The sequence below is a fragment of the Chrysochloris asiatica genome, unplaced genomic scaffold, assembly GCF_000296735.1.
Source record: "Chrysochloris asiatica unplaced genomic scaffold, ChrAsi1.0 scaffold00504, whole genome shotgun sequence".
Classification (NCBI taxonomy): Eukaryota; Metazoa; Chordata; class Mammalia; order Afrosoricida; family Chrysochloridae; genus Chrysochloris; species Chrysochloris asiatica.
The window spans coordinates 350,299-364,849 of NW_006409022.1; the positions used below are offsets into that span (position 1 = coordinate 350,299).

Below are 14,551 nucleotides of genomic sequence, written 5' to 3' on the forward strand. Positions count from 1 at the left end.
TAGATTTAAAAGATACAAAGATTTACTTGTTCTAATTTTATTTATTTAATTTAAATTTTGTATCACAAGACTTCAATGGCAACCACTAATTTCCTCTTCATCTTCTATAGTAAAGTCAGTAATTCTATTTTCACAAGAATGTGAGCAAAAGACTGGGTTTTAAGCAATAAAACACTTGTTCTAACTTAGTGTAGAAAGTGCCATTTCTCCAAACATATACCTTGAAAACAAATTTGAGTTCCCTTTTTGCCACTTCTAGAAGGTGTATTGGGGTTGGACAGATCAGTTTCATTCTTACAAATATGTGTTTCAAGGGGGACACTTTCTGTCTTACCAAATTATGGAATTGTCCTATGCCTATGATGCCTGGAGGCTGGGAAACTTGTGAACCAAATAGATGATTTTATGATAGACCTGCATGCTAGATTGACATTGCTTATTAATAGTCCTTTGTTGTTAAGTGCTGTCGAGTCATAGCGACCCTGTATAGGGTTTCCAAGGAGCAGTTGGTGAGCTTGAACCACCAACCTTGCAGTTCAAACAACTTTGCAGTCTGATTCATTAGCCCACAGCGCCACACCAGGAGTCCATTGAGCATGCTTAAATTTGAGAAAACTTTTAAAGCAGCACTTTCTTCTAGCTTTGTTTCTCTATCAGTGGAGCTAGAAATGCCTATTTCTGATGTTTAACAAAAATTGTTTCTTCTGATCTGAAAAATTTCAAATGCTTTCTGACTCAATATACTGTTTTCATCATTTCTAATGCTACAATGGGCTCAAACACAGGAACAATGATGAGGATGACACAGGCTCAGAAAGTGTTTTGTTCTGTTGTACATAGGGTTGCTATGAATTGGAATTGACTTGAGGGCACCTAACAACAGTAATTCTGCTCCATTCAAAATTCGTGTTTTTAAGGACAAAGTTCATTCTTCACTTATGTATCTGGACTAAGTTGGGCAGGGTGAGGAGGAGGAAAGGAGTGTCCTTTTTTGTCCTGTAGGTGTACGACAGCTTTCTTAAGAGTTGACTTACCCAGGATTTGAAAAAGTATGCTTTTGTATTATTAGATTCCTCCTAAGGCTTGCTTGTATAAGCTATTTTAGTTTTAAGTTCAACTTGAAATATGTTTGGATATAGAGAAGCAATAGCTTCATTTAGTTGGATAAAAACAACCTCTAATCCACCAAATATGTTTCTCCTAAATAGCTTTCAAAAGAATATGGTTGGAGAATATTTTTTTCGTTGCCATTGCTTTATTGTTTTTAAAATGATAGGGACTACAATGTGTTACAAACTTGGACAATTATACTGCAGCACTTATGTGGTGGTTTACAAGGTTGAAACATACAGTAAAACTTGCAAAAGCTGGAATCTATTAAGGTGGAAACCTGCAGAGAATGAAAACTTGAGTAAGTTTTTACTCCGATGAGTTGATAGAAAAGACTGGACCCTGTCAAAGACTTGTGAGATTCGGGAAAACAGAGCAGTTCTGCTGAATTCCAGCTCTCACAGGTTTAACTGTGATTTGTAAAATATCAGCAAAGGAGTCAAGTAATTCTACTTTCTTGCTACTCTGAATGTACAGGTCTGAAGGCTTGTGGCCTCTTCAGCTTCTGGAAATTGTGAAATTCAATTCTCTGTCAAGTACCAAATACCCAAATGCACTTAGTAGTGAAGCAGGAGTCTCACTTAAAAAGTAGATTTTGCAGATATAAGGAGAAACTTATTATTAAGGGGTAAGGAAACAGAAATCATGCTAAAATTTGGCAGTTTGTTGTTGTTAAGTACCGTGGAGTCGGTTCTGACTCATAGTGACCCTGCACAGGGTTTCTGAGGCTGTAAATCTTTCCAAGAGCAGAAAGCCTCATCTTTCTCCCACAGAACAGCTGGTAATTTCGAACTGCCGACCTTGAGGTTAGCAGCCCGATTCGTAACCACTACGCTACCAGAGCTCCTTAATTTGGCAGTCTAGGGAGATAGAAATCTATTATTTTGGCAATTTGGGCCCTGATACTGTCTGATTTGGTATGAAAGACGAACATGTTCTAAGTTAATGTTCTCATATGTGAGATCACAGACTTCTTTGTTGCCTTATTCCTTATGCTTACTATAGTGTCTTCCACAGAACAAGTGCAATAAACATTGAACAAATGATATCGGTGTTCTCAAATGCAATTTTAAAATCTATCCTTAAAAATATTTACTTTATAAAAATGTTGTTTGAGGAAAAGCTATTTTATCACGTTAAGTGCTGTCAAGTCGGTTCTGACTCAGTGACCTTGTATAGGTTTCTGAGGAGTGGTGGGTTTGAATTGCCAGCCTTGCAGTTAACAGTCCAGTGCTTGTCCATGGCAAAGATTAAACATATAGATGTTATCTTAAACCCTGTAGTGTTTAAAAGAGGTCTTTTGTGAATTTGAATACTCCATTGTTGTTGTTGTTGTTATGTGCCGTGGAGTCGGTTCTGACTCACAGCGACCCTGTACAGGGTTTCCGAGGCTGTAAATCTTTACAGGAGCAGAAAGCCTCATATTTCTCGCGCGGAACAGCTGGTAACTTGGAACTGCTGACCTTGCGAAGGTTCGCAGCCCGATTCGTAACCACTACGCATCTTAATTTCTTACCATTGAGATATTTAATACATTGTTTAAATGATTATATATTCCTGAGTTTTTTGTGAACATTCCCCCCCCCCCCCAAAAAAAACAACCCTAGAGGGAACAGAAGCAAATACTGTTGAATGATGATATACGGAGATTGTAATCATTGCAATAAAACGTTGAGTGTAAAACGATGTTCTTCCATGTAAATTATCACTCAATGCACAATAAAAACTTTAAATAGAAGATATTTAATACAAAAGATTAATACATATTTCATATTTGTTTAGAGTGCTATTTAAGAATGAAAGCGAAGTCACTTTTCCTGAGTGCCTACTATGTGCCAGTCTCTACTTATATATCTTGCTTAAACAATACCATGATTTTAATTCTCATTTCAAAAATGAGGAAACTAAGGCTCAGAAAGGTATTCATAACTTTCCAAAAGATACATAACTAATAAGTGTCAGAGTTAGGATTTGAATCTAGGTCTGCTTGACTGCAAAGCCTGTTTTGCAGAAAATTCACTTATTTCCTTTGTTAAGCTCAACCCAGTCACATCACCATCTTTGCTTATGGGTTATTGGACAAAGATATATATGTTGACTAAGCCTCTGTTCCACAGTGGGGAAATCTGGTTAGAATGAATGAGCTCAGAGTGGGAGGCCTGCACAGTATATTATTTGGGCTTCTGAGGGACTGTCTTTCTGTTGTCTTCTTCAATTACAGGGGATACTGGGAAAATCTTTTGAAACTGGACTCAGTCCTAAGGTCTTCAGTTTTCCTATTAGTCCCCTTCAAGTCAGTAATATGTGACCATTTAAAGGTGTGGCCATTTAGAAGCCTTGGCTAGATCTTTTTACAAAGTGATCCAAGGGGGCGGTTAAGCAGATGAGGTGATCAGTCTCTGTAGAATGTTATGGTGAAAAGGGAGCATTAGCTGCTGCTCTGAGACTACCAACATACCCAAAAGATAGCTGGGGAAATGGTGGTTAGTGAACATTAAAGGTAACGATAGGTACATTTTTGGTTTACTTATGATCTAAGGGAAAAAAAGCTAAGGGATCTAATTTATACTTTACTCCAGATCCAATGCTTTAATTTTGACAAGGAAGATCCAGTGATTGAACTCAAGCAAGGAGATGGCCTGGGGCATGCTAAAAGTCAGGTTGCAGTTTCCACAGTATTCAAGAAAACCAGAAAAATAAATGCAACTTATAGAAGAAGCTTCAAGTTTTCTCCCATTTACATCTCAGCTAGGGAGTCTCACCCTTCTGGAATTGGTTAGAACTGCACTGTCCAATATGGTAGCCATTTAGCCACATGTGGCTACTGCGCACTTGAAATGTGGCTAGTCTGTGTATAACATACACACTTGATTTTCAAGACGTAATATGAAAAAAAAAATGTAAAATATCTCATTGATATTTTTCTATTGATTAATCACGTATTGAAATGATAATTATTTTTGATATATTGGACTAAATAAAATACATTGCTAAAAGTAATTTCACCTGTGTCCTTTTACTTTTTCAGTGTGGCTACTAGAAAATTTAAATTTACACATGTGGTTCACATTGTATTTCTATTGGACAGCGCGGGGTTAGAGAAGTTTTTATTTCCCTGAGTTTCCTTAAAGAGGCAAGTGATTTAGAATGCTAAAAATGGGAAAGAATATTCTCATTGCGGGTATTAAGTCTTCATCAAGCTAGAAACAGTTTTTCCCCCTTTCCTTTCAATACAGAGTCAGATAGTACTGAGCTAATCTTTTGGCTATCCAGTTGGTTCTGACTCGACCTTGTAAAGGGTTTCCAAGGCTGTAAATCTTTATAGGAGTAGAAAGTCTCATCTTTCTCCTACAGAGGAGCTGGTGGATTTGAACAGTTGACTTTGTAGTTAGCAGCCCAATGCATAACCCACTATACCACCAGAGCTCCCTGATTATGCATAGAGAGTACCTATGTCAATGGCTCTTAACAGCCACTAGAGTAAAGCATTTTTTTCAAATGCAAGCCTATCACACATTAAGGGCAGCAATTCTGTGACCTATGTACTTAGTGAAAATGAGGTTTATTTTCAGATCCTGCTATTCCTGCCAGGGTATTTTGCCTGACTTCCAAAGCAATAGTATAACTAATATACCTAGTCTTATATAGTGAAATCAGTGTAAGCTACCAAAGAAATGGGAATTGTGTGGGTTTAAGAGAAATAAACATTTATCAAGTCCAGGACTTTAAAGGCAATAAGACCACCATACTCCAACAATAGTTATTTTTGTTGTTTTTAAAAAATTGCTCATGTAAAGCTTATATGTGATGACTTTTTTGACTCCCTGTATCAATCATGAAGGAGCTCTGGTAGCACGGTGGTTACGAATTGGGCTGCAAACCTCAGGGTCAGCAGTTCTAAACTACCAGCTGTTCCACGAGAGAAAGATGAGGCTTTCTGCTCCCGTAAAGATTGATAGCCTCAGAAACCCTGTACAGGGTCGCTATGAGTCGGAACCGACTCCACGGTACATAACAACAACAATAATCAATCATGAGTTTGGGCTTTGTTCTCCACAAAGCACCAGGCTTTGTGGAATTCATAAATGCTTGATATATATAAGGGCAATTGAAGTATAGAAAAATCTGGGCATTACAAATCAGGTTTGATTCACAAGCAAGTTTTCGGCTACATCCACTACATACAAAAATATATTTCCAATCATGATACATTTCCTCCATTCTCCCGAACTCACTTCCTTCTGTCCAGTTAACAGTGGGGTTCAGGTTACAGTTTTGGCTACTGAATATACTATCTTCATATGAAGCTTACTGACATGTATGGTAATGAAATTTATAACCATGACCTCAGTAGTACTATTTTCTATGTTACTGATTCAGATTGTATCTATAGGACTTGACACTAAGGAGTTCAGAGACAGTATATTATTTAAAACTAACTAAATGGGAATACTCATGAAGTAAAATACAACTAGAGCATTAATTTGGTTCAAAGTTCAATGTTACCAGAGCATCCATAAGCAAATCAAGCAATGGAATGAATATTTACAATTTATTACAAGTACACCCTGATACTCTGTCCTACAGAGTTGCCAGGAGTCAGGATTGACTCGATGGCAGTGGGTTTGGTTTCATACCTTGATGCACTACTATGATTGAAAGTGATAAATACAGTAGATGTTTCATAATATATTGGTGTTAGGAGGTAAGGTGACATGTATAAGCTGTGTGTCACACAACATGATACTGTTTGATACTGTTTATCACTGTGTTGTTAAGTGCCGTTGGGTTGCTTCCGACCCATAGTGACCCTGTAGAGGGTTTCCAAGGAGTGACTGCTGAGCTTGAACCACCAACCTTGCAGTTCAAACCAACTTTGCAGTCTAGCGCATTAACCCACAGTGCCACACACTGAAAGTGATTTAATATGTAATAATCACCCAGATACACCTTGGAAGAAAGGCCTGTGATCTTGAAAAATCAGCCACTGAAAATCCTTTGAGGCATAGTTCCTCTTACACACATGGGTTGCCATGAATCAGAATGGCAACTTTAAAAAGAAATCACATCTCAGACCACATATTACGGTGTTTGAAAAAGATTTTTATTATTGTTAAAAATTATTAATAACCCTTCATCTTAACCAAAAACCTCAATAAAGGAATTCAGGTAAATTTAAACAGAGTTCTACACACTGCTCTGAGAACCAATAATTTGAAGCCTAAGGCCCTCTTGAGGAAATGATCTTTCTGGCTTGCTAGAGTTCTAGAAGACCATGAGGCCAGTTAAAGTAGTGATCTCTAAGAGTCCTGGTGCAGCACTAGGATAAGCACTCAACCATAATGTCGGTTTGAACTGCAGGTTCGGTGGTTCAAATTTACCAGCTGCTCCTTGGAAACCCTATACAGGCTTGCTACATATTGGAATTGTCTTGATGGCACTTACCAGCAACAACAAAAGGTAATGGTTTCACATCCTATATGGGTTTATAGATCTGATTTAATCCAGTGTGTAAGACCAGATTATGGGACAAATCATACATTTTAGGCATAGGAGCTGTTGTACAAGGGGGCTTCAAAAAGTTCTTGGAAAAATGGAATTTTTCCATGAACTTTTAAATTCCCCTTGCATTTACCACTAGGTACTCACTGCCAATGCAGTCAATTCCAACTCTTGATGACCCTGTAGTCACCGAAATCAGGCAAATGGTATGGTAATCAAAGATCAATGATAAGGCTAGGGCCCCCAGACCCAAAATGTGGGAGAAACCTCAGACCCTGAACAGATCAACAAACATGAAGACAGACTTAATTCAAGTAAGGTCAACTGCCAGACTGCCCAAACAAGTTCTTCAAAGGTGATTTCACAGAACTTATTTGCCCAGCTGTTAATGATTTCCAAGGAGCGGCTGGTGGGTTTGAACCTCCGACCTTGTGGTTAGCAGTGCAGTGCTTATCCTATAGCGCCACACCAGGCCTCTTATCTGCCCAATAGGAACACTGTATTTTTCCGCATATGACAAGCCCACACAAATCAAGTACACATGCATATAATGCATGCATGCTACACACAGAAAACCAGTGCAGGAGGGACTGTGTGGTTTGCTACCCCCAACATGGAATAATGTGCATGTTATTTACTTTAAAAATAGGTAAATAAATCTCAACTGAAAAAAATCTATGCCGGCCCCGGCTATAAGCTTGCTTAACTGAGAAATAGCACAGTTAAATAACTGTGTAGTTATACAGTTTATATACTTTATATGACTTAAGTGTCTTCTTTATAGTCACCACTCCAATTTCAGTCAGCATACAGTGTAGGTGGTGATAGTGGTTGTGTGCCATCGAGTTGGAAATCTTTACAGAACAGAAAGCCCCATCTTTCTCCTGTGGAGCAACTGATAGATTCGACCTGCTGACCTTGCAGTTAGCAACCTAGCTCAAAATCCACTACTCTCCCTACCAGGGCTTCTTACACAGTGGAGAGTCAGACTGAGGAATGCCATTAAACTAGTTCCCAGGAAAATTCCTTAATATTTATAATTAATTTTCACTTTTTTCTCAGATTTAAACTTTCACTCTAACATTGGTTAGTAATATTTCCTTAGTAAATCTATTGGCATTTGAAGTGGTTTAGAACACAAATCATCATTAAAGAAATAACACAGCATTAAGTTTCATTTTAATCACAAATTTCACAGCTAGAGATTCACTTGCACACCTTAGAAAGCTATAAAGACATTTAATTTTTTTTCACCAATCAGCAAAAATATGGGCCACAATAGATTTTTAATGTTCATAATTTAGAATTTACCATACAGTATTTACAACAATACCCTTTAGTTGCAAAATTACTATTCTTGAAACATTTCTTTCCAACACATTTGTACTTTTGAGGAAAAAATACCACCCCATTAAAAAATACACTACTAAGTTGTAATGTATAATTATGCCAGCATCACTAATTTTTTTAAATAATAAAAAAACAACATACACTATGTTGCATATGTAGTTGTCACCACAAATAACATGTCGTATACAGTGTACATATGCTCTTATTCGAGTTGTCAGTCGTTGTCAGAACCATTAGGAGGTAAGAAAACCAACGCATCGTTGAAAACATGCCCAAATGCCCTAAGACGGTATACCCCATACATCATCACATGCATCTGATTAGGTGTCAGTCCATTAAAAGTAACAGCCATATCTGAGCAACATCCTTCTACTACTTGCTGGGGTTGATTATTCATTGCCTCTTTAATAAAAAGTCCAACAGATTTGGTGTTAAATACATCTTTTCCTTCAGAATCTTCTGCATTTTCTGCAAACACTCCAGCATATTTCAGGCAGACTGCTAGCTGTTTATCTTCAGATATCTTCCAAATCATCCCTCCCTGTTCAGGACACTTCTCAGGGACACTGAGAAGGCTATCAAGTCTTTTCATGGATTCTATACTTAAGACAATTCCTCCTTCCATACTCACATATTCAAGGTCACCAGACTTTATAGTGTGGCCTAGATAGAAGGGCTGTGATTGGTCCTTTTTTAACAAAAAATACTTTAAGTTTTCAATAATAACAAATGTAGTGGGGCGTGCAAGGAAAAACCAGTTGTACTGGTCTTTATATTTATCAAAGGCATATTTGTAAGCCTTTCTCATCATAAGCCACATGTCATCTGTTTCCACGTTAATTGATTCAAACACTTTAACATTTTCAGAACTGAAGAACTCTGCTTTGTCACAGTGTTTTGTCCATGTCTCCTTCACTGCAGCCCAAAGACTCACATCTTTGGGTTTTACAAGGATGATACAGTATACCCGAAAACTCTTACTGAGCTCCATGCGTTCATTCTCTGAAATTTTCAAGATATCTTCTTTGTTAGGAGCTTGTAGGTGATGATGCTCATGGTGATACATTCTGTTTCCATGACCAATCCTAATGTGGCCTAGCATAGTGATCAAAACACAGAAAATGCTTCCGAGCATCATACCCTTCAAAAATGAACTGCTTTCAGAAAACATTTTTCCTATAAAGAAGAAAAAGATCCTTAAAATACTTAAAAAAAAAAAGGATTAGCGTAGCAATTTGCTTGGGTATTGCTTATATACTTACATTGTGCTCTACACATTGAAAATCCTCCCAAGTTTGAAATCCAGCTAGTTGTATATAGTACCAATGACCCTAGGAATCTTTAGCTTCCAATGGTATCTGATTACTCTTTGGTGCAAACTAGAATTTTGAAGCAAATCCTCTATGGAGTATAATTTGCTGAGGGTAGGCCCATTTTGCAATTCATCTGTGGGGATTTTAATGAACCAAGTACTACATCAAAGCATTAACCCTGGAAACCAATGTTACACAAGCTGTCCATCCATAATTCTTTTTAATGGAATTTAATTAAACAAGTTTACATTAGTGAAATGCCTTTGCAGATATAAATGTGCCTTCATACAAAAACCTTATATTTAATAAAGCCACCTACAACTGGCAAATCACCAATAGCATCTGTGTTGACATTTCTATTCTCAAGGTAGTACTTTATTTAACTGATGGCTGCTGACCTTAAGTGTTTTGAGTACATCTAAATCAAGTATCGTAAGACTGATAGCATGTATGTTAATATTTATACGTTTGCTCCTAAAGCTAAATGTTTTCCAATATAGTACCTAATACAGTACCTCAACTAACTGGTATATTAAAAATTCAAATGAGAATAGTTTGGATGAGAATTACTTGGATAAGAGTCAGTTCCATCTCATAGTGACCCAATAGGATTAGAGTAGTACTGTTCCCAAGGATTTCCCAGGCTAAATCTTTATGGAAAAAGCCTGCCTCATCTTCCTCCTGCAGAGCGGCTGGTGGATTTGAACCATCGACCTTTTGGTTAGCAGTCCAATGAGTACCCCATGGTGCCACCAGGACCCATAAATGAACATTTTATTTCTTGAAAAGGCAGGTTCTTCTCTGGGAATGTAAAAAAAGGAAAGTTCTACTCTTTTATTTTAATTAGAAATTTAAAATAGAAGCCAACATTAAATACAACTTTTTTAAAAAGAAAATTGTATGCTAACCATTTATGATAGTGAAGGCTAGAAATTTCCCAATCACCCCTCCATTTCCACAAAGAATGTTTTATTGAGCTACTTAGATTTTCCCTTTGTCTCTTAAAGTTCAAAGGTGCCTTTTATCTCATTTTACAAACAGGGTAACTGAGGTCCAGAGAGGTTGAGTAATTGACCCAAAGTAACAATCAGTCAGTGGTAGAAGTGGATCTAGACACCAGATCTCCTAGCATCATTTGAGTATTTTTTGTTGTTGTTGTTCACATTACATAGCAGTCTCCACAGTGCTTCTATACCATTAACACTGGTGGTGGTGGTGGTTTTGTGCCATGGAGTCGGTTCCAACTCATAGCAACCCTGTACAGGGTTTCCGAGGCTGCAAATCTTTACAGGAGCAGAAAGCCTCATCTTTCTCCCGCGGAACAGCTGGTAGTTTCGAACTGCTGACCTGGAGGTTCACAGCCCGATTCGTAACCACTAAATGCACCACTTGTTTTCCTATTTTGTTGTTAAATACCATCGAGATAGTTCTGACTCATAGCGACCCTGTATAGGGTTTCTGAGGAGCATTTGGTGAGTTTGAACTTCTGATCTTATGTTAGCAGTCCAGTACTTATCCTATAATGCCACACACACAAAACAAACCCCAGAAGTGGGATCTGTTAACTATAACTGATATTTTGTACCCAACATCACCATCTCCATGGTTTCCTTCTACAGGAATACCTCGGAGACATCACGGGTTTGGTTCCAGAGCACTGCAATAAGGCAAATGTTGCTATAAGATGAATATTGCAATAAGGCCAGCATCGCCGTAAGATGAGTCACGTGAATTTTTGGTTTCCCAGTGCATATTGTTTACCAATATTCTGTAATCTAGTAAGTGTGTGATTATATTACGAAAAAGTTTGAAATATTGTGAGAATGATCAAAATGTGACACAGAGATATGAAGTGGGAAAATGGTGCTTATAGCTTGAATGGTGGTGGTGGTGGTAGTGTGCTGTGGAGTCAGTTTCGACTCATAGTGACCCTGTACAAGGTTTCTGAGGCTGTAAACCTTTATGGGAGCAGAAAGCCTCATCTTTCTCCTGTGGAACAGCTGGTAGTTTCGAACAGCTGACCTTGAGGTTAGCAGCCCAACTCACAACCACTGTGCTACCAGAGCTCCTTGATAGCTGATTAGTTTCCTCTTTTACAGATGGGTCTGGTGAAAGGGGATGGGGGAGGATGAGGGATTGGCTTTTAATTTGTAATTTTAATTCTGTAATTGTTATCTGGACTACTTGTGATTGTCACAACTGTAAATGTAGAAGATGTGTAACTAAAAGGGGGTAGTAGTTAATCTTTCATTTCAGGAACAGAGGACCCTAAAACCATCAAGAGAGAAGAGCATGAGTGGAGTGTAGGATCCTAACCAGAAAAGCAGCAACAGCAGAGACAGTGGCAGAGGTGATGGCATAGAGAGTTAAGAGCAGCTGAGGACTCTAGGCCCATGGACTGAGAAAGACTGTGTGCCTGCTAGCAGGAGGCTGGCTTGTAAAGCGTGCCCTTTGGACATTTAAATGAGTATGTATTTTCTGTTTTGTATGTGTACACCAAAAAACGGGGGAGGGGGGAGATAGAGGTAAATACGTTGCCTGATGGTATATGGAGGGGACTGTAATCACTGCAATGAAACTGATTTCACTGAATGTAAATGTAAAACTGATTATCTGCCCAGTAAACTTTCATTCAATTCACAATAAAAACTTAAAAAAAAAAAAAGATGCTGATAGACTTGGCTGATCAGACTTCAGTTTGTGAGAGAAAAAAAGCAGTATCCGTGAAGCACAATAAAACGAGGTATGCTTGTAGAGAAAAATAGATTTTGATTTCTACCAGAAGGACAAGGTGTAATATAGCTTGGCAGATGAAATTTCCAAATGTTGGGTGGTGTGGGGAGAGAAGCAGGATGATTGCACTGTGTCACTCACAGTACTTGATCTATAAACAGCTTCAAGAAGAAAAGAGAAGTGACAGGAAACAAGCTCTGCTTATTAGAACTGTCAAGAGGTGCTCTAAAAATGAATGTATATAGGAATTTCACACTTCATATTGCACATTTTTCATTATTTATGGCCAATAAATGGTAAATTACATGTGTCTCTTAGTTCCATGATGGCAAATACGAGGGAACATCAAAAAGTTTTTGGAAAAATGAAACCAAGAGAATGGAATTTTCCCATGAACTTTTTGAAGCTCCATTGTGTCTGTGTCAGAATTCTGCCTGATGGGATACTACTCAAGGCAGCAAAAACTACTGCACAAAATCCAAAAAGTCAACCAGTTTTTTAAAAAACACAAAAACTCATTAACACAAATTATTCTGTGTAGATTTCCCCCCCACTCAAGTGAGGCCCCAACCAAAAACTCTCAAAAATGCAACACTGGCAACACACAAGATAGAATATTTGGAGCAGAGAAGAGGGAAACAGAAATCAGGCACAGATGAAGCGCTATCAGAGTGGATGAGGTGAATCTTTTTAGAAGGTGAAGGTGCTGGAGTAGCTAAACGGGAGTCGGAGGAAAATGGGGAACAGATATGAGGGGTAGGGCACGGTCACCTCAAGAGCCAATTGAGATACAAAGGAGCGCCTACAGAAGCGCAAGGATTTCTTCCTTAGCACCTGCCCTGGCGTCCCGCATGGAGCATGCTGGGAATAGGCAAGGATCTAGATCCTCCTCAGGAAAGAGGTGGGATTCGCCGCCCGGGATCCGCTGTGGTGGGGGCTGAAACCCCGTCACTCACCGGTGTTTACAAAGGTTCAGGGGGCGGAAAGACAGCCACTCCCGGCTTTCCACTCACGTCCGCCTGTCACTGAGTTTCCCTCCGGCCAGGCTCCTCTAGCTGCAGACAGGATCCTCTCGTTGGTTTCGCTAAAGGTGGAGACGACCAGGAAACAGACGCCACAACTGCAAGGATAGCAAGGCGGGGCAAAAGGGCCCTCGGCCCTGCGGAGCCGCCGGCCCGCGCCCACGTCGAAAAACCACACACACACGCAGCGTGCCAGTTTCTTGGCGTGCATACGTAGCACGCCCCTTCTCGCCGCACTCCCCTCTTCACGCTCTCCTGTACCCAATGGGACGCCTAGAAAGGTAGGCGTGCTTCGGACCCGCGGACACTTTCCATCTCTTCACTTTCCCGGTGGGGAAACCGAGAGTGTGGAAGACTCTGGTTCCTGGCAACCTATGCGCCAGGTAGATGAGTGGTTTTTCTAAGATACTTCTGCTTTCTTGCACCCGTATATTTGCAAAGATGTGTTTCACTTTAGTACTCTTGGGCTGGAATCCAATCCTATCTTCACCGCTTGCTTTGATATCCTCCGAAAGGTCTTTTAAACCTCTCTTTACCAGTTCTGGTAGCGTAGTGGTGAGGAATCAACCTGCGAACCTCAGGGTCAGCAGTTCAAAACGACCAGCTGTTCCTTGGGAGAAAGAGTAGGCTTTCTGCTCGCCTGAAGATTTACAGCTTGGGAAACCCTATGCAGGGTCCCTATGGGTAGGAATCTACTCGAAGGCACTTAACTACTACTCACCACCACTCCACTGTCAGCTTGGCATATTGTGGTGGCTTGTGTGCTGCTGTGATGTTAGAAACTATGCCGCCAGTATTTTAAATACCAGCAGGGTTTCCGAGGCTGTAAATCTTTATGGGAGCAGAAAGCCTCATCTTTCTCGCGCGGAACCGATGGTAGTTTCGAACTGCTGACCGTGAGGTTAACAACCCGATTCATAACCCCTACGCTACCAGAGCTCCTTAGTACTAGCACGTTGTAGACAATAAAAATTAGTGAAGTTAAATGAATTACAACTACCAGGCCCAGAAAGGATAAGAAACTTAATGCACATAACTAGTTAATGACAGAGGTGAGATCTCTTAATTACAATTGTCTTCTAAAAAATTCTTTTTGTGGCAGAGTAGGATGCTTGCTAAAATGCATAAATACCTACAAATATTTTAAATGTATTATCACTAGGTTCTCTTTAAATAGTGTTAACTGAATGATTTCTCCATAATGGATACTACTGTGATGACTTTGGCTCTAGTATCTATCTATGAATGTTTGAGTACTGGCAATGATACTGTATAAGTAGACTGGAAGGTTTGATTTCTTGTCTACTGCTTCCGTGAGCATTAATAATGGATCCAAGCAAAATGAAGTCTTTGACAACTTCAATCTTTCCTCCATTTATCATATTTTATTTATTGGTTCTTTTTTTTTAATGTTTTATTGTGAATTATATGATAGTTTACATGGGAGAACTTTAGTTTTACATTCATTCCATTGTATATCATCTCATTGCCATGGTTCCAATCCCCTCCATGCATCATCAA

The 14,551-nt window shown here is 39.1% G+C and overlaps 1 protein-coding gene across 1 annotated transcript; it reads right to left on the reverse strand.

Annotated features, from left to right (window-relative positions):
* Nucleotides 1-7,947: 7,947 nt before the first annotated feature.
* Nucleotides 7,948-9,138, reverse strand: C1GALT1C1 (C1GALT1-specific chaperone 1). Its single transcript, XM_006877476.1, has one exon. The coding sequence runs from the start codon at nucleotides 9,131-9,133 to the stop codon at nucleotides 8,177-8,179; it is 957 nt and encodes a 318-aa protein (XP_006877538.1). The 5' UTR covers nucleotides 9,134-9,138; the 3' UTR covers nucleotides 7,948-8,176.
* Nucleotides 9,139-14,551: the final 5,413 nt, after the last annotated feature.

Excerpts from the sequence above, each read along its gene's own strand:
- C1GALT1C1 (XM_006877476.1), bottom strand. The coding sequence starts at position 9,133 with ATGTTTTCTGAAAGCAGTTCATTTTTGAAGGGTATGATGCTCGGAAGC.